This window comes from Mastigoproctus giganteus, chromosome 9 (genome assembly GCF_048544385.1).
Source record: "Mastigoproctus giganteus isolate SK-2022 chromosome 9, ASM4854438v1, whole genome shotgun sequence".
NCBI classification, from domain to species: Eukaryota; Metazoa; Arthropoda; class Arachnida; order Uropygi; family Thelyphonidae; genus Mastigoproctus; species Mastigoproctus giganteus.
Genome location: NC_143583.1, coordinates 121,451,766 through 121,476,037, shown reverse-complemented (window position 1 = coordinate 121,476,037; position 24,272 = coordinate 121,451,766). Strand labels below are relative to the sequence as shown.

Below are 24,272 nucleotides of genomic sequence, written 5' to 3'. Positions count from 1 at the left end.
CGACACCTGGTGCTCACGTTTCAGGAAAGCATCACGTATAGATGTTTCCAAGCAGATTAAATGGTCAAGTGTTGACCTGTTCCCTCAGAAGCCACACTGTATCCTGGAAAGGAAAGAGCGGAGATGGGAGAAATCCCAGGTGCCGTCCGACACGAACATACCTTATGTATCCTGGAAAGGAAGTCATTAGCTTCTAAATACCACAAAAGATGAGCACTGACCATTCTTTCCAGGATCTTGCACAAGCAGCTCATCAGAGCGATAGGATGGTAATTTTTTGATATTTTTGGATCCTTTCCTGGTTTCGGAAAGGGAAGGACGGTTGCCATATGCCATGAGTCCGGAAATGTCTCTTCAATATAGATTCTATTATAGAGATGGAGCAGCAAATGATCCATGGATTCCGATGAAAGGTGTTTAATCATCTCATAATGGATGTCGTCTGGCCCAACAGCACTCGCCTTGGATAGTGAGAGTGCTGCTTTCAGCTCCCACTGTGTAAAGGGCTGATTGTATTCCTCACGATTGTTAGAGGATGGTGATGTTTTTCTGATCTTTGTTTGAGTGCGAGGAACTCTGGGGGGTACGATGTTTCTGAAGACACTTTAGCGAATGTCTCCCCGTGAGTATTTGCAATTGCAGTTAGATCTGCAATTGTACATCCATTATGTTCCAGGATCGATGAAGGGTGTGAGTTGTATTTTCCCTTCATTTTGCGAACTTTGTCCCAGATGGATGTGAGATTGGCGGCCTGTGTAAGGGAAGATGAAAATTTGATCCAAGATTCCTTTTGGCTCTGACGTCTAATGTACCATGCTTTGGCACGTGCACATTTGAAGGCTATTAAATTATCTGTGGTGGGGTAATGACAATATTCCCCATGCTTTGTTTTGAGCCTTCCTAGCTGCTGTGCATTCTCCATTCCACCATGGTTTTGGAAAATGTGGAAAGCGGGACCATGTCCTTGAAGTTGCAACTGCTGCTGCATGGACTATACTTTCTGTGATGTGTTTTACTGACTCATTAATTGGCTCCTGGCCGACTATAGTGGTATTGAACGTTGCCAGATGATAAATGCATTCCAGTCGGCGTGACTGATCTTCCAACGTGGTATCCTCGACTGGTGACATTGTCTCCCATTTGAAATGGTGGATAACACGGGGAAGTGACCACTACCATAAATGTTTTCTTCAACCTCCCATGTACTCAGAGGCAGGAGGGAAGGGGAGCAGATGGAAAGATCAATGGCAGTAAATGTACGGGTAGCCGGGTGGAAAAAGGTGTTAGATCCCACATTTAGAAGGGCCAGATCATTGTTTTCAAGCAATCGCTCGATAATCCGACCTCTTCTGTTGATGTCAGAACTACCGCACAGCAGATTATGCCCATTGAAATCCCCTAATAATAGGAAAGGGGGGTGGTAGTTGCTTAATGAGATCATCAAGGTCTGCCTGGGCGGTGTCGTTCCCAGGTGGCAAATAAATGGAGCAAACAGTTAAAAGGAACCCTACTGTAAGACAAACTGCTACAGCCTCTAGATTAGTGGTAAGAAGCACAGCTTGAAAGGGGGTTGTGGTTACCCACAAGGATAGTAACTCCTCTGTGGGCAGGTCCATCCCCAGCTCTGTCTCTGCGAATAACTGAGCAGTTACGTATGTAAGGATCCTCATTTGCCTTTAAATACGTCTCCTGTAAGCAAAAGCAAGTTGGTTCATGCTTACTCAGGAGAGCTTGATGTCATCTCTATTTCTACGAAATCCACGGCAATTCCATTGGAGAAATTTAAATGTACCCATTATTTTGATTTACTGGGTCCGTCTGGTGGCTTCAAGAGCTGAGGGCTTCATTTTCTCAGTCCTGGGTTTATCTCTCTTTGGAAAGAACAGACTCGTCCTGTACCTCCTTATCTTCGACATCCATTGTCTCTTGGATTGTAGATGCCTGTTCCCCTTTTTTCGGAGTTTCTTTAGTACTCTGTTTTGGAAGTGGTGGAGCACTAGGAGGTATGGATATAGCAGTAGCGGCTGACTGTGATTTTTGGGTGGACTTTTGGGAACTTAATAAATAGTGGGCAATGTGGGTAAATGACTCCCTTGGTGGAATACTCATATCAGTCTAAGTACCAATGGTACTTTTCCCAGAAACTTTCTGGGCATATGAGGGCTTGGCGCTATTTATAGGTTGGATGCGTCTTCTGGCCTCCTGATAGGAGATGTTTAGCTCTGTTTTTAATTTCTGATTTTCCTTCACATCTTTCCACCACTGGCATGCTCGAGAGTATGCAGGGTTAGTACAACTTGTTAGAGTTAGTTCGCCTTGGCAATTAGTACAACTTGGCTTAGAAGCTAAACATTCCTTGCTCTCGTGGTCTTTAGCACGACAGCGAGCACAGGCAGGGTTACCACGACAAGCTGTTTGAGAGTGGTGGCCATACTTTTGGCATTTAAAACACCTCAGTGGGTTCGGGATATAAATCCTCACGGGCAGTTTAAAAGCCTGCTTTTATGGAACTTGGAGGCCGTGGGGTGTTGAATGTTACGATGAGAACTCGGGTAGGGACGAGATTCCCATCTTTCCGCATCGATATTATTTTGACAGCCGTCACTCCTTGGTCTTTAAGTTCAGAGCAGATCTCTTCTTCAGAAACATGAAGATCCCACTCTGATATGACACCGGGTGAGAAATTCAAGGTTTTATTGGGAGTAACGACGATGATGGGTAATCCCCCTAACGATGTGGCTTTCAGTAGTTGCTGTGCATGTTTTTGGCTTGCAGCCTCAACTAAAATGTCTCCAGAACGTAGCCTTTTGACAGATTTTGGAGATCCTGTCAACCTTTCTAATCCTTTCTGGATGAAAAAGGGTGACAATGGCCTCCGTAGCCGAGTGGGCAGGAGCGGGAGTGCAGTAGCACACGCTCTTTGAGTAGACCGGGGTTCAAGCCCCTGACTGCTGAATATGGTCGATCTGCCAACCCGCACTGCACCAGCGTGGCAGATTATGGTCCATCTCCCTCAGCATGAATTGTTGAGGAGGCTTCCACCCTGCAGTGGGTTGATAATAGCTGCACTTTACTTTTTTTTTTTTTTTCCCCGATTGCCTGCTCTCCGGTGGAATGGAGAATGAGGAAAAGCGGTGTCACAGATGGTGGTGTATCCTCAGTTCTGGCTCTTTTTGCAGAGGTGTTTTCTGTGGTTTCGTCTCGATTAGGTAGGGGCCTTGTTGGGGCCCCAGAAGAAGAAGAAGGATTTAAATTACTCATATGGAGTAAGATAAAAATTTCCGATGCCCTAAGTACCTCACCCACCACAGAGCCCTACGAGGGGACGCCCACTCGTGAACTAGCAGGTACTGCGTACACGAATGGGACGCCAAGTTAGCTTAGAGGCACCATACTCATGTTTCCAATAAGCCTTGATCCCGTCCCAGGACCAAAGGGAGGGAGACTTATTGGAAAGCAGTTGACCCTAGCAGTAAGAACCACCCGCCGATTGATCCCAGTTGGGGCGGTCCGGGACCACCCGCCTTGTCGAAGCAGGGGACAAAGTGGTGTATTAAAGCTGGGCCCCTCAACTACCAGGATCCCCCTTTCCGAATTCCACGAGTCGTGGCGCATGGCTGCACACGCCGGATTCCAAAGATGTATCCCTAGAACCAAGGTATGGGCGTTAGATCCCAGTGATGCTAATCTGGAAGCCCAGCAGCATCACTGGGAGGTCCCCTCACCACGTACAGGTGCCCACGTCGAGGGGCCTTCCAAAAGGTTGAGCACTTAATCTACAACAATGATATTACATTAATGATATGTTTTTTGTTCAGTGGATCTGGAATGAGTGTAAGCTAATCTAGCCTTCCCACTGATCCATCTGCAGATCAAAAATTAGCATTAGTAGAGGCACACAATGCAAGAAAGCAAGCGTGTACAGCAGCAGCCAAAAAAAAAAAAAAAAAAAAAAAAACCATTCCCATTTCACTGATCCATTCATTCCAAATGTTTGTCTAGTTCTGCATTGAATTTATTTAAGCTATCAACCTCCACAATAACAGATGGAAGTTTGTTCCAGCAATCAACTACCCACTGGCTAAAGGAAAACTTCCACACATCAATGCACCAACTGTCTTTCCTCAGTTTGAATGTATGCCCACTCAAGGTTTGTACTCTGAGCAAGAGGAAGAATCCCATCAGCATTAAGCCTGCTCAATCCATTCAAGGCCTTATACACCTTAACCAAGATTGCCTCACAGGTGCCTAGTCTCCAGAAGCTGCAATTTGCAGAACTTAAGCCTTTCTTTATAAGAGCACCCCTTTGTTTCCTTCACAAGTCTTGTTCCCCTTCTCTGCACTTGTTCTAGCAACTCTACATCCTTCTAAAATGAGTGGCCTCAATGTGTGGCCTGACCATTTCTTTATACAAAGGGATAATCACCTCCTTATCCCTGCTCACAAGATTCCTGTATATCATTGACAAGATCCCATGACTTACTCTGGCAGCTTGTCTGCACTGATCAGAAAACTTCATATTTGACTGCACAATTACACCAAGATCTCTTTCATTCTCCACTATTCTGAGTGTAACACCACATAGTTGGTACTTTTCTCTGTGGTTACTGCTACCCATATGCAGTGCTTTCCATTTGTCAATGTTAAACTTCAGTTGCCACTTCTCTTAAGTTCAGCCCATATACCCAACTTTTTCAGATCCAGTTGCAGCAGCATACTGTTATTACTGTTTATTAACAACCCTGCCAACCTCTGTATCATCTGCAAATTTTGACATTGAGCTTGATATACCTTCATCAATATCACTGATAAATAAACAAAACAACAATGGGCCCAACACCAAACCCCAAGGGACACCACATTTGTCCACGTAGAGCAGTACCCACTGACCACTACTCTGTATTCTCCCACTCAACCATCCTTTTATCCAATGTAGCAACTTGCCCTTAATGCCATACTGCTCCAATTTGAACAGCAGTCTTCCATGTGCAGCAGTATAAAAAGCTTTCCTGAAATCCAAGTATATGATATCAAAATTATTTTTTGCATCCAGTTCCTTTGTGAACCACGTCATAATATCCAATCAAATTGGTCAGACAAGATTTTCCTTTAACAAACCCAAGCTGTGTCTGAATTATCGTTGCAGTCTTGTCTAAATGATCATGCAATGCTTCTTTAACCAGTGACTCCATTACTTTCCCTGGAACAGAAGGCAAACTAATAGATCTGTAATTACTTGTGTCACTCATTGATCCCCTTTGTGAATTGGAGATACATTTCCACATCTTCAGTCTGTAGGGACTTCCCCTGAGCCCAAGGATGCTGTCATAATTATGGCTAAGGGTTTGCTTACTTCCTTTGTTGCCTCCTTTAATATAACTGGATATATTAAATCCACCCGAGGTGCCTTTCTTATGTTTAACATCAACAATTTCTCCTCCACTTTGCTTTCAGTTATAACAAAATCATTCAACTCTCCGTCAAAGTCTGATAAACATCTGGTTCCCTCTTCCTTGAATAACTCCACATGTGTGAATGTACATGCAAAATACTCATTTATTTTAGCATTAGCATTAGTAGAGGCATATGATGCAAGAAAGCAAGCCTATGCAGCATCAGCAAAAAAAAAAAAAAAAAAAACCCACTCCCATTTCACCCCTTTGTTCGTTCAAAATACCTGTCCAGTTGAGCCCTAATTTTATTTAAGCTATCAACTTCCACAACAAGGGATGGAAGTCTGTTCCACCAACCAACTACCCGCTGGCTAAAGGCCAAGTTCCGCACATCTATCCTACATCTGTCTTTCCTCAATTTGAATTTGTGCCCTCTCAGATGATTATTCTGAGCAAGAGGAAAAATCCCATCAGCATTGAGCATGCTCAAACCATTCAAGGCTTTATACACCCCTATCAGATCACCTCGCTAGTGCCTAGTCTCCAGACACTGCAATTTGCAAAACTTAAGCCTTTCTTTGTAAGAGCAACCCTTTGTTCCATTCACTAATCTTGTTGCCCTTCTCTGTACTCGTTTCAGCAGCTCTACATCCTTCTTGAAATGAGGCCTCCAGACCTGTATTGCAGTCAGTCTGCACTGCTCAGAAAACTTCATATCTGCCTGCATAATTACCCCCAGGTCCTTTTCATTCTCTACCACTGTCAGTGTAGTACCACAGAGTTGATATGTTACTCTGGGTTTACTGTTTCCCATACGTGGTACTTTCGGGGTGCCTCCGTAACCAGGTGGGAAGGAGCTGCAGTGCATAGCACACACTTCTAATCAAGAAGTGTGTGCATAGCACACACTTCTTGATTAGACCGGGGTTCGAGCCCATCACCACCAAATACAGAGGATGCGGAAAGTTCAGGGAATGACCACCGCATATCCAGGAGCAATATGGCCTTAGTTGCTAATGCTCCTAAAAACCAAATAACAAACAAACAAACAAACATACAGTACTTCACATTTGTAATGCTAAACTTCATTTGCCACATCTCAGCCCATCTGCTCAACCTTTGTATGATCTGCAAACCTGGACATTAAGCTTGATATAACCATCATCAATATCATTTATAAATACAGAAAACAACAATGGACCCAACACTGAGAGACTCCACTAATAACATTAGTAAACGATGAGCAGTGTCCATTGATTACCACTCTCTGTCTTCTCCCCTCAACCATCTCTTTATCCATAGCAGCAAGTTGTGCAGCAGTCTTCCATGTGCAACATGTATCAAAAGCCTTTCTAAGATCCAAACATATAATATCAAAGTTATTCCATGCATCTAGTTCTTTTGTTACTGCATCATAGTATCCAATCAAATTCGCCAGGCAAGACTTTCCCTTAACAAAACTATGCTGTGTCCGAGCTATAACTGAAGTCTTGTCTAGATGATGATGCTGCAGTGCTTCTTTAACCAGTGCCTCGATTAATTTTTCTGGAACAGAAGTTAATAGTCTATAATCAGCCTTTGATCCTCCTTTGTGAATTGGAGTCACATTTGCACATCTCAGTCTATGGGTACCTCCTGTGAGTCTAAAGAAACTCTCATAATTATGGCCATTGATTTGCTTACTTCCTTTGCGGCCTCCTTTAATATAACTGGATAGATCCCACGCACCCCGGGTGCCTTTTTTATGTTTATCCTCAACAATTTCTCCTCCAGTTATTACAAAATCATCTAGCTCACTGCCAGAGTTTACTTCACCTCTGGCATTCTCCTTCCTGAATAACTCCTCATGTGTGAATGTAAATGCAAAATACTCGTTTAGTTTGTTGGCCACCTGAGCAGGATCCTCAACTGTTGAACCATCAATATCCTGCGTACCAATCTGATTCATTCCTTTTCTTCTGGAGTTTACATAGGTAAAGAACTCTTTTCTTTTTTCTTTGCATCCTTTGCCAAAGATTTCTCATAATCTGCCTTTTCCTGCCTAATCTCCTTTGTGACTTGGTTACAGACCAGCTTATATCTATCATAGGCTTCAATGTCACCCATTAATTTATATGTATCCCATGCATTTTTCTACTCTGCCATATGTCTCATTAGTTTATCTGATATTCATTTAGAACTTAACTTTGAATAATATTTCTTAGTTGGTATGTAAAGCCTAGTAGCTTCCAAGATACGTTCTTTGAATGCTTCCCATTTTGAATTTGCTGTTGGTAACATCATCAGTTGGTCCCACCGTATACCTTTACGAAAGCAAAAACCCTTCCCTTTATCCCTGATGGTAGTTACCTTTTTGAGTAAATCCCACTTCAGCACACTGTGATCACTGCCACCTAGTGGTTCCTTTATCTGCAGATTCTTAATGCATGAAGAATCACTAGTAATAATCAGATCAACAAGAGTATTGCTCCCTCTAGTTGCCTCCGGAACATGCTGATGTAGAAAACAATCATCCAATAAATCCACAAAAGCTTCACTAGTGTGTGAGTGACCAACCCACAAATTCCAGTCAATATCTGGGAAATTAAAATCCCCCATTATAAGACTCTCTGATTTACTGGCCCACTCTATTTCCCTGTACAGTTTCTTATTATACTCATCAGAGTCATTAGGCCTATAGCACACTCTTACTCTCAATTTTATATCCCAATGCTTACGTCACACCACACTGACTTGACACTGCACTGTCCAGCGATGTCTACTGGCTTTACTTCCTTGGATTTTATGTGTTTCTTAACTAATAGTAACCCCTCCTCCCTTCCTATTCTGTCTATCTATTCTTTCTGTACACATTGTATTTCCCAAATTCCAGTTCTGCATTCCTTATATCTGTGTGACACCACATCTCTGATATCCCAACAATATCTGCCTTTGATGTTTTGAGCAATACCTCAAATTCATCAAATTTATTTACCAAACTCCTAGCATTGGTGTACACGCAAGTATACATGCACCTGTTCCTATTCTTAACTACCCTAACACAACCCATGTGTTTACTTGTACTGCAATGGCTCCCAGCAGTCTCTGAAAAACCCTGCATCTTGTTTTCCAGGCTGCTGCTCATTCCAATAGAAGCAGTGCAAGAATCACTTTCACCTCTGCCAGTGGCTACTGTTAATCTATTAGTCCTTGTATCCCCCCAATCTAGCAGTTTTCCAACCCACCTAACACTGCCTCGATAGCATCAGTAAACATTCTTGCACCCTTTCTATTTCAGTGTATCCCATCCCTGTAGAAGCAGTCTCTCCTGTTAACAAGTACAGACCAGGCTTAAAAAAAAAATTCTACCCCTTGAGTCTTGCACAATCTTTCCAGGGCCGAATTGATCAACAAGGCACTCATCATATACCCCCTCCCATCGTGTCTGGGCAGAATTGCAGACACTTTCAAATTCAACCCTAATTCACGGCTTTTTTTTTCAACAGTGACCTGTACTTGTTAAGTAATTCTGCCAGTCTCCTACTCTTAATATCATTAGTGCCAATGTTTACAACAATATCACCAATATAACAATAACACACAAGATGATATCCGCTCTACAACATCATCAACCTTTGTCCCTGGCAGACATACCCTGGTCTTGTTCCACCTATCCTTTTTACATACCATGTTCCCTGTTTCCCTGACGATAGAGTCACCAACTACTAGTTCCTGTGGGACCAGCACATTCTGCCTTGGTGGTTGCCGCTATGTTGCGTGATGATTAAGTGCAAGCTCTGGCGTTGATGTGGGCAGCTGAGAGCTTGATGGGCCCCTCAATTTAGATCCTTATTTTAGGGATAAAAACAGTGAATTCAAAACAACTAAGAATATTTTAAACTTACCATGAATATTTTCAGGGTTATCAAGAGGTTTACTTCCATCCCAGATAACAGCAAATGCAGCCGTAATGTTTGGAGCCTGGGTTCCATAAGAAAACTACATAAAAAGCAAATGTACAAACTATTCATCATTGCAGAAAACATGAGGGGAAAAAAATTGTACATGCAATATATTAACATATCAACTTAAGAAATCAAATCATATTTGATTTGATCCTTATGAGACCTTATATAGGGATGAATAAACTGGATGAAAATATAAAACCACTTAAGTTGATATTGGCTTGTTATTATGCAGATTACACAGTAATTGAATGGTATATCAACCTAATTAGAGTGATCTACAGCTGTAAAAAACAAATACAATTGCTGGTAGCCAACATTAACCCTGTGGTGGTCATGTGCGATCACTGTTGACCCTACACAGACCCCACATCTGGGTCAAAATGTAATAACAATAGTAAAATCTTACTGTGCTTGTGGGCTAGTGCCATCTAGCAGCCAGTAAATTATGCAAACCATTAATGGAGTTTATAAATGTGCTGGCAGCCTACCAAACAGGTTTGTGTGAAAACTCTTATCACTCAAACCATGGATAAATTCTAGGATGAGCCTTAGATATTTTTAACAGGAGAGCTCCAACTTGTTCCTGGTGTAATCAAGCTTCAGTAATCAAGAAATTTCAGTGGAAGGGAAAAATTAAATTACAGTTCAAGTAAACTAAGTAACTTTACTTGTCAATGATAACAAAGACAAGTTTTGATGTCTTTTTAATGGTAAGTAATATATGTTTCAATGACTTCAAAGTAATTTTAGCTCATGTGAAAAGTCACACCTTTTGATTATAATTCTTTTCACAATAGTCAAAATATTCAAAATTTATTTATCACAGAAAACCTATATTTAAATATGTTTCAGATGAAATGGGTAAATTGGTAAATTTCAGATGACATCAAAACCAAGAAAATGGAAATACAGTAAACCCCCGCTATTCGCGGGGGTTACGTTCCTGAGAAGTGTCACGAATACTGAAAATGCGAATACTGAGTTATAGCTCCCATAGTATTAAAGGGGTTTCATTCCAAAGTATGAAATATATAAAAAAAACTAGTGTAAAATTTTGTCTATGTATGTATTAGATGTACCTTCATAATATGACTATGTACATAGACAGTACATAGTGAAATGCAAGCATATGGCATCGAAATGAAAATAAGAAACAATTTAATATTAAATGTAATATTTATTAGAAATTTCAAACCAGCGCCTTTGCTAGCAAAAAAACTTATCCCGCCAGTGCCATCACCAGTTTCGCTAAAGTGTTGATAAAGGAGTTTTGTCTTTTCACGAATGATGAGTGAACTTAACAGAATTTTATTTTGAGTTCGGTCTTCTATCAAATGTTTTAAGCAATTAGTGCGTTTTCACAGACACTACGGCGGATTTTTTCTTCCGATTTTTTGATTGATGGTACCGTTGACTCTGATTTTATAATGTTTTGCCACTGAGGAGACATTTTCACCATTAGAAATTTTATCTAATAACTCAATTTTATTCGCTAATGTCATCACCTTCTTTGATCTTTTCACATTTCCCTTGTTATTTGTAGCCATATTTTTTGTACGGGTTAGAAAGAACTTGTCCACAATAAATTCACTTTCTTCCGTCAATTTATAAATTTATTCAATTTATAAGCATATAAATTAAAAGCAAACGAAGAAACTTTCCATGACAAGCACATAACACATACTGAACAAGGATTAGCGAGAAACATCCACGCTCGCGATTTTGTCACCCCTCTCCCCCCACCCACTGAGTGCTGTTTTGACCGGGAAAGATAATTTTAGCCACGCCCATGTTTTTTTATGGCAGAAAATATTCACGGCACTTTAAAATTCACATTTTTTTAGGTTTCATTTTATATTAAATCAGCGATCGCGAATACAGATACCGCGAATAGCGGGGGTGTATTTTTTAAAGTTTATAACTGAATATGTTAATTTTAATATGTTTATAACTGAATGGCTACAGTCATCTAGCTATCATAGATTCATGTAAATATTTCTTATGTTTAGTGAGCACAGCATCATTTACCAGGAGAAAAATTATAATAATAATAATGAAAAATGAACATTTTTCATTATTATTAAATGTTCATAGCTGCATAAGCTTCTAAACATTCCAAGGGGAAATATCTTTCAAAGACACTCGTGTTACAGTAGTCTGAAGTTCGTTTCTTTTTTGACAACCACTTCATAAATATATTTTTTTGCCAACGGTACAATATTATTAACAGCAATATCAATTTCAATCAGAAAAATCCAATGGAAGCAATGTAAATCAGGCAATGCATTCATTTCAGTTATGAATCAGACATTTTATATTTAAATGTGATCACAAAATCAGCAACTACATATACAATGATGCTATTAGCTACTAAATATTTGGATGGTAAAATACCCCATACAACTCATTTATGAAAGCAAATTTTCTGATTTTTTAAAAATTTTTTATTATTGTTGCTCATTATTTTTCTCTGATTGATGAGTCCCACCCTGTGATGGGTACTGTTACCAAGTACATAGGGTGGTTGTTATATCTGGTTAATGTAGGTCGAAAAACTCTCTCTAGTTCTCTCAGATATGCCAGACAAGCTGTACTTGCTACCTGGGAGTCTAAAACGCTGATGGAACTGATATTCGGGTGACACTCAAGTCAAGTGGACCCAATTTCGACGAAGTCTGGACGGTCTGTGACAGCCAAATCCTCTGCTTGAACCTTCACGATGGTGGGACTGTTAGTAATTCTGGGTATAACCTCCATGCACAAGTACATGGTGGGTGACCACCCAGGTGTGAACCAACGTAAACAGGGGTCGAGGTGTGGCGCCCACACCACATGGAGGAACGCCGCCCCTCTATGTTACCAGGCAGTACTAGGTGGTAGATGACTCTCATCAACCGGTGAAATACCACCACTTTGCTTATTGGAGGCTTGAAGTGGTGAACCCATGTTTAGTCTCTAGAGCTAAGTTCCGGCCAACCCTTCCCTATCTCTTCCATCATGCAGTATGATTGATGACTTTTGAGGTTATGATGAATGTCGTGGTGAGATCCAATATTCCTTACATTTCGAGATCCAATATTCCTTACTTACTCTAAAACGGTGTTCGCAGGCCGGCCGCTAGTTAGTACACCGGACCGAACCTATTGGTAACTTTCTAGGAGGCTTCCGGATCACCTAGTGTATAATCTTGCTACCTCTACTCTGCCAGATAGTGACTGAAGGGAGTCCGAGTAGTGTGTATGCGGGGAGCATTGTCGAGGCCACGTTATGTCAAGGATCTGGGTATATTCTTACCACATGTATGCCCTATCCAAAAATTTCTTTACTTCATACAGCATGTCCCACCCTCTTTTTCTTACTATTGAATACACCACGAATTGTCACACTAATAGAGCAAGCTTATCTGCGAAAAGATCTAAACCTCCCAAGGACTTCCTAATTCATTTCACAAATATACGTGGTCTCAATTCTAATCTCAACAATGTCCATTTCCACTTGCAGTCTGCCAAACCCCATGTACTTTTTCTGACAGAATCTCAGTTATTGGTTGATTCATCTACTGCTCATCTCAGATGCCCAAATTATTCGCTGTATGATTCCTTTCGCCTCAAAGGTGGTACTTGTGCATATGTCCGTTCTGATATTCCCGTCAGAGCCTTGGCAATTTGGAATCTCCTCTCTTTGATCTTCTCTGGCTTAAAATCTCTCTACCTCATTGTGTCAAATTCATCTGTTGTCTCTACTGTTCTCCCAACTCCACTAATCACTTGGAGCTCTTTGACTTCCTCTCTTTGCAACTTGACTTTCTCCAGTCCAACTTTCCTAACAGTGAAGTAATTTTCCTTGGTGATTTTAATGTTCACAACTCCAGCTGGATTCCGTTTTCTAGTCACACCGACCCAGCAGGTCAAGATGCTGAGGCTTTTGCAATTACTAATGATCTAGCACAGATTGTTCATCTACCTACAAGAATACCGGACAATCCTAATCATACAGCCAATACGCTTGATCTTTTTCTCACAAACAACCCTTCTAAGTACACTGTCGAAGTGAGAAGTCCTTTAGGCACTTCAGATCACAACTTGGTGATTGTCTCTTCTCCAATGGAACCTTTATCTCATGGCTATTCCCAACCACGTGTTGTTTGGCATTACAAGAATGCAAAATGGGATGACCTGCGAGACTTCTTTTCTTCTTTTCCTTGGTCGGATTACTGTTTCAAAACTTCTGATGTCAATGTTTGCTCAGATCGTGTCAGTGAAATTATTCTTGCAGGAATGGAATCCCTTATCCCACACTCCACTTTAGAATCTCGTCCTTTATCTAAACCTTGGTTTTCCAATAAATGTGCTAAGGCTGTCCAAGAGAAGAATGTTGCATATCGTAATTGGCTTGTTTCTAATTCTTCAGTTTCATTTTCTGCCTACACCAAAGCTCGAAACAGTTGTAAAGCAGTTATTAATCAGTCCAAACTAGAGTTTGAACAGGCTAAGAGTAGAAAACTTGCTTCTTGCCCTAATGGTAGCCGAGCATTCTGGTCTCTTGCCAAAGCTATTGGCTGCAACATTTGCCCATCTTTGCTCCCACCTCTGTCCAAACCAGATGGTTCTGTTGCCACTTCAGCCAAGGATAAAGCTGACCTGCTAGCATCCCATTTTTCTTCCAGCTCATGTATTAATGATCTTGGTAAAACACCTCCCACCATTCTCAACACGCTCCATTCAATGCCTCCTGTGGTCTTCCGTCAAAAGGATATCAGAAGGATTTTGATGAATCTTGATGCTAAGAAAGCTCCAGATCCTGATGGCATTTCTCCACTTGTTCTCAAAACCTGTGCTCCTGAACTTACTCCTATTCTTTGCCGCCTTTTTTCACTTTCTTATTCCAAAGGTGTTTTTCCTTCTGCTTGGAAATTTTTCTGATATCCAGCCAGTTCCTAAAAAGGGTGAAAAATCCCTCCCATCCAATTATCGTCCCATTGCAATTACTTCTACTCTTTTCAAAGTAATGGAGAAATCAATTAACTGCCAACTCTTAAACTACCTAGAAACCTTCCATCTGATCAACGATCGCCAGTATGGATTCCGTCAGTGTCGATCCACTGGTGATATTCTGGCTTATGTTACCCATTTATGGACTAATTCAATGGAAAGGTTCGGTGAAAACACAAGTAGTTGCTCTTGACACCTCAAAGGCTTTTGATCGTGTTTGGCATAAAGGTCTTCTAAACAAGCTTCCATCTTATGGTTTGCCAACTGTTTTTAGTAATTGGTTATCCAGTTTTCTCTCTGATCGCTCACTGAGGGTAATGGTAGATGGCTCTATGTCTTCTAACTTCTCCACTAATGCTGGTGTCCCCCAAGGTTCAGTTCTTTCCCCCACTCTTTTCCTCTTGTATATCAATGACCTTCTTCCATTGACTGGAAATCCTATCCATAGTTTTGTCGATGATAGCACATTGCATTCAACTTTCCATTTTGAGAAACCTTGTCCTGCTCAATCAGCTTAAACTTCTCGAAAATCTGCTACCAATTCCTTAAGTGCCAATCTTCAGGTTATTCTCCAGTGGGGCAAAGACAACTTAGTTGATTTCAACCCTTCTAAAACTCAGTCTTGTCATATATCTCACAAAAAGGATTCTTCTGCTCCTATGCTTATCTTTAGTGACACTCCGATTTCTAGGCAAAATGATATATCTCTTTTGGGGATTATTCTGACTTCTAATCTCTCTTGGCAGAAGCACATTACCAATATTGCTTCCTCTGCATCTAAAAAACTTGGTTTTCTCTTTCGCTCTCGCCGTTACTTTTCTTCCAAACAGCTGTTCACTCTGTATAAATCGAAAATCTGCCTTGCCATGGAATATTGTTCCGACATCTGGGGTGGTGCCCCCAAAACCTCTCTCAGGCTTCTTGATTCCATTCAGAAGAGGGCAGTTAGGTTAATTAATGATTCATCTCTAACAGAGTCTCTCCACTCGCTTTCTCATAGACGCACTGTTTCTGCTGCATGCCTCTTCTACAGATACTTCCATGGGCACTGTTCTTCTGAATTGGCTTCTATAATTCCTGCTCTCTCTTTCAAAACAGTCCGAACCCGTGTCGCCAACATCCATTTACTGTCCAACTTCAAACCCACAGAACCAACTTTTCATCTACCTCATTTATTCATTCAACTGCCGTTTTCTGGAACAACCTTCTTTCATACATATTTCCTGAAAATTACAATCTACAGAAGTTCAAGTCCAATGTCAACAAATATTTTCTTTCGTCTTCTTAACCTGAAACCCAAGCATGGTACTAAGTACTATAGGTTCTAATACCTCTTGTGTTTGGGGTTCACATAAAAAAAAAAAAAAAAAATTCAGGATTGTGACTTTCTGGAGTTCCTTGTAGGAGTTCTCTGAGAGACCTATTGCAGCTAGGCTGTTATTTAGTATTTTTGGCACCATACCAGTGGTTGACACAATGATTGGGATGGTTGTTACTTGTTGCATATGCCACATCTCTGATCTCGTGTCTTAGGTTCGTGTACTTCCTGATCTTTTCCTCTTGGGTTTTCTGGGATTGCCAATCCAGTGTTGGGTACCTCCATGTCAATCAGATAGATAGCCTTTTCCTTCTTGTCGACAAGGGTTATGTCCAGTCTGTTGCGTGGAACTGCCTTGTCTTGTCTGTCATTATGGCACAGTCCCAGTACAGCTTGTGGGTTAGGGTCTCTAGTACTGGCTGGGATTCATACCTGTAATACAGACACTTTCTGTGATTAAATCATATTTTTCCTTGCTAGCTTCTGATGTATTATCCTGGATAACTGGTCATGTCTACAAGTATATTCTGTCTGGGTGATCACCTTGCATCCTGTGGTGATGTGTTGGTTCATTTCTGAGGGTAGATGGCATTGTCTACATGTGTCATCTGACATTCCGGGCTCCTTGGCGATGTATTTTCTAGTTTCTGGTGTTGATTGCCTGGTCTTGGTAAGTATGAATCATTCAGTCTTGGGGAAGAGTGTCCTGCTCATGAGCCATGCATTGGAAGCCATTTTATCTATATGACCTTGATGAAGGTCATTGTAGTGTCTTTTTTGCCTATCTTTTTGTGTGTTTCTTCCTTTGGGGTGGGAGGGATCTCCTTGCTTAGGTTGAGTGGGGTATGCCACTTGTGTATCTTTTTTATGGCCTGGTAGACTGGCACTACGTATTTATGGAGGTAACCCTTCACATTCTCAATTGCTTTCTTCTGTTGCTTGATGAAGTCTGTCAAGCTCCTTCCCCCTCCTTTCTGAACTATGGTCATTCTCTCTCTCTCTCTCTCTCTCTCTCTCTCTCTCTCTCTCTCTCTCTCTCTCTCCATGGACAACTTCAGGTGGTGTTGGTGGCTCTTGGTCCTCATTGTCCTTGTCTTTCTCATGATCTTCAGCTCAGTGTTAGACTATTCTATGATGCTGAAGGAGTATGTTAGCACTAGGACTGTATAAGTGCTCATGGCTTTAACTGTTCTCTCCATTCAGCTTTGCATTAGGCAGGTTTCTGAGTCTGATGGAATTTTTGGGTCAGATATGCCTGATCTCTTTGTGCTCTAACTGCTGAGCTTGTGTCATCCTCAGATATTTGTAGATCTCCTCTGTCATGGATCTCTTTACCAGTCTGCAGCTAGTAGTTTTGGCCCAGATGTAATCCATGGGTAATTAATTCTCTGATGTAATCCATGGGTCTTGCATTTTTCTAGACCAAATTCCATCCTAATATCATTGCTGAATTCTTCGGTGATCCAGAATAGTTACTGGAGTTGCTTTTCAGTTGCCGCATAGAGCTTGATATCATCCATTTATATCAGGTGATAAAGGGTGTACAGCTTTTTCCTTCCTTCTTTGAGGTTATATCTATACTTGCTGATGTTGAGCAAGGTGGATAGCGGGTTGAGTGCTAGACAGAACCACAGCAGGCTCAGGCATCTCCCTGAAGGATTCCTCTCCTGACAGGGGTCGGTCTCATTGTGATGTCCTCGACCATGATGGTAGTATTCTATTTCACCATGGCTGCTTCTAGGATGTTTGTCACTGTTGGATTGACTTTGTAGATCGCCAGTGTTTCTATTAGCCAGCTATAAGTCACGGAGTCAAATGCCTAATTGGACATGGCTACTTCCGGAAAAAACTACAACTTTGGAATTACTCACCTGGCTGCCACTGTGGAGAGGATCAGACATGGGAGCACCTTGCCCACAGCTGTGAAATCTATGAGAACTTAAGGAGGATCCTAATAACGAAACTACATTTCAACTACCAAAACCAAGAACACCTCACCTACAGAACAAAGAAACTTACCGAGCCCTCACTCAATGGACCTATTCACCAGGCAGAAAGCGCTACCACCACCACCACCATAGTATTCGAATCAATAGGTCAAAACAACCATGGCTGCCAGTTGTTGCTATGCATCACTGAGCCTCGGTCCAAACTTACACAAGACTTGACCAACAAACCATCTGGAGTATAGAACCCAACTTGGCCCCTCACATTTCGAGAAGTCGACTGGTCTCCCTACTTGGATGGGACAACACAAGCAGTGCAATCAAAGACAGGGTCCCCACATACCTTGACACATTCCTCATCATTGACTCCTGGACCAACTTCTTCCCACTGGATGTGACACATCTCATCAAGAAGAGATCTAATATCGGTCCCTGGACTTGACCATCCTATCTTGGACTCCTGGTTTTGACCTCCCCACTGTTCATTATCATGTACTTCTGGACCAGCCTTCAGTCTGGATGCAACACAGGCTCACCGAATGGAGTCCCAATGATGACACCTGGACTAGACCTTCCCGAAAATGACCCATCCACCATAACAGCACTCATGCCGCTGGAGCCTCCACTCTGATTTCCACCAAGCTGTCGGCTCCTATTGACTGGCCATATCTACCCTGCACTTGCGGGGTATCTCTCTCCTTTTTTTGCCCCCACTGTTCCTAATTAAAATCCAACAAACGACCATAAAATTATCCATGAAGCTGAAATACCTGGGAGTAATTCACCCCAAATCTGATTCATCTCCACCAAAAAAATAAGAAAATATAGTGCCACGTTTAACAGAGTTTCTTGATGAGACTGGGGCTTGAAACGGCAAACACTAACCCTTTACTACAAAGCGATGACCCCTTATCTGCATTGACTTTACCACCGACCCTGCAAATAGTGTCAGAGTGGAAAAAGCATGACACACCCTTCACCTTCAAAGGACATGGCAACTGAGATGGGGCCAAACTACAAAGGGATCCATCACCAAGAAATTCATCCCTGAAATCTCAAGAATCTATCCCAATCTCACCAGGACTCCATGCCACCTTCCTTCTCATGGGGCACAGGTCTTTCAAAGCTAAATTGGCCGGGTTTAGGATTGTGGAAGACCTAAACTGCCATTGCGGCTCCCCAGAGACCTGGGAGCATTTCCTCTACCACTGTGACATTTATGAGGACCTTAGGCACTCTCTTATGAAGAGAATTCACCACATCCCCCATGAACATGGAGCACCACCTGCTTGACACAGCTGAAGAATACACAGCCTTTACCACCTTTGCCAGAGGCAAATGTGGTAAAGGCTTTGCCACCTTATTCCAGAGGCAAAAAACCCTACCCAGAATGTAAGAGATGTGGTAATTGGAATGTATTCTGCCATCGAAATCAAATGGCAGCCACCACCACCACCCACTTGAAGACTGCCCTGATCATTAACTTATCTCGGATGGAATCTTTGTCCCATGAATGACGCCAAATTGCACGAGATACCCAAATTGGATTCTTTACCAACAGTGACAATGTGCTCTCTACTGCCATTTCCTGATGGCGATCTATACCAGGCTCCCTTGCTCAGTACCTTTTTCTCCCTTTTTCCTTGATGGAGGGAAAAGCAGTCCTGTCTCCTTCCCACCCTGACAACCCTTATCCTTCTCCTGATGGGGGCATGGGCCTGCCTCATTAAACACATGGGGTCGCCTTCTCTAGTGGTCCCATACCCGTCTTTCCTCCAGTCTTCCGTCCCCCCTCCCAACTCTGCCCCACACAAACTTCAAAACCTTAGTTTCGTCCAAATTAAACCGCATAAACCTCATTTGGCTTTTCTAATTCCAGTGCTCATCCTTACCGAGTTGTTTTTTTTTTAAAGCCCTATCCACCAAAATCTCAGGAAACTAGGTGGCAGGACCTGCCAGAGTATATATAAGCCACTGGGTTCCTGGTCTGCCTCCACGGGGCGTAAGTGGGGCAGCATTGGGCACCAACTGGGGTCCAGCGGCTAAATGACCACAAGAAGAACAACAATACACAACATTAAAGGATCTAAGACCCACACACTTTTAAATCTCTGGCATTCACAGCATACTGTAACACACCACAACATAAACTATGCAGAGATGGGGAAACCCCTGGTGCCACTTGACCCTAAATACACTTACACTACCCCACTCTTCCCTCTGGTGAGACATTGGGCAAGCCACACTGTCTGCAGGGGCCATCTTCTCTGTCGGTCCCTTCCTTCTGTTTCCTACCCTCCAGTCTTCTGACTCCCCTCTTACATAACGGTTTTTTTCCCCTCCTGCCCCACAGGTCTAAATTTAAATACATCAAAATTATTGCCCAAACTATTAGGCCCTAGAACAAGTTATCAGCGAACAACCTTATGCTCTGTAAATTTACAACCATTGCTCAAGAAACAGCAATCATCTCATTGTTAAATCTGGTCCTAGCCACTGAAATCCGAGGAAAGTAGGTGGCAGGACCCGCAAAAGTACTCTAGCATCAGTGGTACACCCAGTCAGCCTCCCCGTGGCACAGTGTGGTAACATCGGGTCCCACTAGGGGCTTGGTGGCTAATAGACTGGGAAGAACAAAGGGCACAACACAATATACTGCACATGACCTCACACACCTTCAAATCTCTGGCCCGATAAAATGTACACCTGCAGAGATGGGAGAAATCCCAGGTGCCGTTAGACACCAACATACCTTACACTTCTGACTTGAATCTTGTGGAAAACTTTACATTGAGTTAGAAGAGGATTGAGAATTTGAGCAGCTGACAACTGCTTTAACAAAGGAAGAGCAAAGTATCAACTGTCTTCCATCATGAACTGGTTAAAATCATTTCCAGAAAGATCATGGATGTCATTATGGCAATTTCCCAAATAAATATATGGTTTTATTAAAGTACTTGTTGCAGATACCTTTGAGAGTATAATGTGTAACCTAGATATGGTGAACCACAAAAAAAAAAAAAAAAAAAAAAAAAAAAAAATCAACATTTTTTTTTTTTTTTTAAATAATTGTTAGGTAAGTAAACTATTACAATTAACTTTTAAATTACAATATAAATCAATAAATTACTTACAACCATTGCATCACAATATATGGTATCACCTAAAAGTTGGGCATTAACCTGTCTTACACGACCTTCAATGTTGAACTGACAGACGAACCTTGTAGAGGCAATGAATGGCTAAAATTCATATAATTTTGTTTAGTTATTTTCAACTATCCAAATTGAATTGTTTTATAAATATAATAAATCAAAAAAATTTTATTAACAACTTTGGTAAAATATTTGCATTACAAAAGCTCAAATAAATTAGGAAGGTGATTTAAGGTTGACCTTAAATCATTTATTTTACCATACTATCATTTTTCAAGGTTTTTTCATGTATATCACAGGTTTATTCCATTGTTATAGCAAGCCACTGATATTGGCTGATCATGTGGCCACTCCCAATATATTGAGCTATTTTATCCATATGGAATTTCAGTCCAACCCCCAAGATATTTTCACTGCACTGAACAAATGAAAATCACTGGACCCAAGTCTGAAAGGCAAGGAGGATGGCTGCAATTTATTACTTCAAATCTGCCACGTATTGTAACCAATTTATGGTGCTGCCTGGAGAGTACAGTATTGTACTGCAAGTTCCTGTAATACTACACATTAATTGTTAAACCATGTAGTAAAAAATAGACACAGATTACACTGCTACATCCCAAAAGACCATCCCTTATGGCTTTGTCTTGAACTTTTGGGTGGCAGAGAGAGAGTCTTTATGGTTTATCTTTGCTGCACTGACTTGGGTGTGAAACAGTGTAGTAGCCATGTCTCATCATATCAGTATGCACTGCAGGGTTGCATCTCTCTCTCTCTCTCTCTCTCTCTCTCTCTCTGATTCAAGTTAGAATATATTCTGTAGATAGGGAATAGATAGGATATGCTGTGCCTTTTTGGTGTCAAATATTAACAGTTTGATATCCACTGTGTATACAGGCAACCCCCGTATAACACAGTACTTCTACAACATAGTTTCGTTCTAATATGATTGATAAATTGTGGCAATCCTCGCACAACACGCTACTTCTACAACAAGGTTTCACTCTAACACAGTTTGAAAATTGCTGGACGTCTCGCATAACAGAGTATTTTTAAACAGGTAGTAAACTCGATCTTCTTGCACTTGCTATAGTACCGATAGCTGGAATTCTGTGGGTTTTCATGTAATTATGGTGAAATGTGTTTCCCCTTCCATGAAATATTCAATCATATAAAAAAACATAAATAAATTTTCAGAAACTCTTTACTCCGTACCACGTTTGTTGTAACCTGTGCGTGTCATGTTCTTTGTTATTAATTGCTTATCATTTTTACTGTTTTAAATTTTACAACAAAAGAGGCCGGGAACAGAAATATCAATTAGTATGTACATATTACAGTACGTATTAATTAAACTATGTATGTAAGTGTAAATTTATTTATATTTTGCTAGCTGGAAAATATTCTGATTTATATTTAAAGTGGGGGACCACTGTATTTTGTTGGGAGATCCCTGGCTTAGGTTCTGTGCTATTGAACTTGTGCTTGTTTGAGACCATAACAAATTAATTGTGACTTCGAAGAGTGCAGCTTGTGACGTTTAAAGAGAGCAGAAGGTACACAAAATCTAGATACTGCAGAAGAGATTGTGCTTAGTGATGAAGAGGAAGAAAATTAAATGAACGTACATTATCTCACATATAAGTATCACAGTTTGTAAGGTAAGACGTTTGTTTGGTTATTATAATTTCATTTGCTACTATTATAAAAATAATAGTTGAAATATTCAGTTATTACTACTATAAAAATTAAGTTTCTGATAGTTATAAAAAAAATGGCGTATTTTTGTTACCTTTTGGAATGTAATCTCCCCTTTTTGTACCAGTTCTTAGTCCCATACAACACAGTTTGTGTAATGTGTTTGTGTAATCTTGTGTAATGCGAAACCGCATTACACAAGATTTTGTAGGAACCAAACTACCGTGTTATACGAGGGTTACCTGTACACTTTTTTTATTATTTTTTTTTTGAAGTGGCCCTGAATAAGCATTTCCACATTTTAAACATTTGTGCAATATCACACATTGTCATATGCTAGTTTTTCACAATCATTAATTACCAGTCACAGGTATAATGTGCAATTGATGGTGACTGTTTTGCAACTTTCTGAAAACTTGTAGCAGTTGCAGTCATACATGATAAAGTCTCCGTAGCTGAGTGGTCAGGAGTGGGAGTGCTGTAGCACATGCTCTCGAGTAGACGGGTTCAAGGCCCTGATTGCTAAATATGGTCGACCTGCCAACCCGCACTGGACCAGCTTGAGAGATTATGGTCCAATTCCCTCAACATGAATTGCTGGGGAGGCTTCCATCTTCAGTAGGTTGATAAAGGCTGCAGTTTACCTTTACCTATGATAGGGTCTCTTCACCATATGCACAATTACTTGCAAACAAATTTTATTTGGTTTCATATTCACTTTTACCTGGAATTTTATAATGTCATGCTGTTTCACACAGAGAGCAATGGGGTCCAATATCATACTGGACCCCAATATCATTTCATTCATAACAATGGCCCTACTGTCTAGATCTGGCTGTTAGGAACATTTCCAAGGCTTCACCAGGAAGAGAGGATCTGTACTCAGTTTTTTGTTTTACAAACCTGGTTGAATATTCTCCCACACTCAGCACTGCTATGAGAAATTGTTAAAATGCCAAGCATGATTTGTTATATTTTAAGCTTTTTTGTGTACTTATCAGTTCTCAAACCAAGGACCACTGCACATCAATTCTTTCTTTTTTCATTATAGCATCTGGTAGATTCTCACAGTGAAACTGACAGAACTGATGCTGTAAGGTGGTAGATGACTTTCATCAACCGGTGAAATACCACCACTTTGCTTATTGGAGGCTTGAAGTGGTGAACCCATGTTTAGTCTCTAGAGCAAAGTTTCCGGCATCCACCTCCCCCCATACTTCTCCTTCAACCCATGCACGGTACTAAGTACTATAGGTTTTGATACCTTTCGTGTTTGGGGTTTTCATAAAAAAAAAAAAAAAAAAAACATCTATTGCTTCATCTATTTCTTTATTTTTATTGACACCACAAATTAATTGTCAAAAGTTCAAAGTTGAAAATGATGCACTGCCAGTTAACAAAATTTGTGCTACTCTAGGCACATGCAGCCAATAAGTACTTCCTCGCTGAGCAAAAGAACAGAATTTTCTCCTCTTGTTTTAGATTCTCCTTGGCCATGGCAATAGAAATGCCTATGACTAAGTTAGAACCTTCCCTCTGATTTAGTCTACTATGGTAATCAATTTCCAAAATGAAACTAGAAGATTTAAAAATTGCTAGTGAAATAAATTTGCACTTTCTACATATCAAAGTAAATGGCCTTAGTAGATGGATCTAAGGTACTGGATCAAAGAGCTACATTCCGATTTCCAAATTTGGCATAACTTCAAAAGACACAGGCAAATTGCTTCATTTAACACAAAAGAGAAACATGAACAGACTTTCTGCATGAGTGAGGATAACATGGCACAAAATTATCACTTTGCCTGCTTGGCCTATTTAGGA

General features: G+C 40.9%; 1 protein-coding gene across 2 annotated transcripts in view; it reads right to left on the bottom strand.

The window, feature by feature from the left end:
• The window catches only part of LOC150080687 (plexin-A2-like), a 1,379,917-nt gene that overhangs the window by 624,925 nt on the left and 730,720 nt on the right, over positions 1-24,272 (bottom strand). For both annotated transcript variants that reach the window (XM_090381876.1, XM_090381877.1), the window contains 2 exons: positions 20,730-20,837; positions 9,278-9,371 (listed from right to left, as the gene is read on the bottom strand). In XM_090381876.1, coding sequence (XP_090238002.1) covers positions 9,278-9,371; positions 20,730-20,837 — 202 coding nt within the window. The remainder of the gene's footprint in view (positions 1-9,277; positions 9,372-20,729; positions 20,838-24,272) is intronic.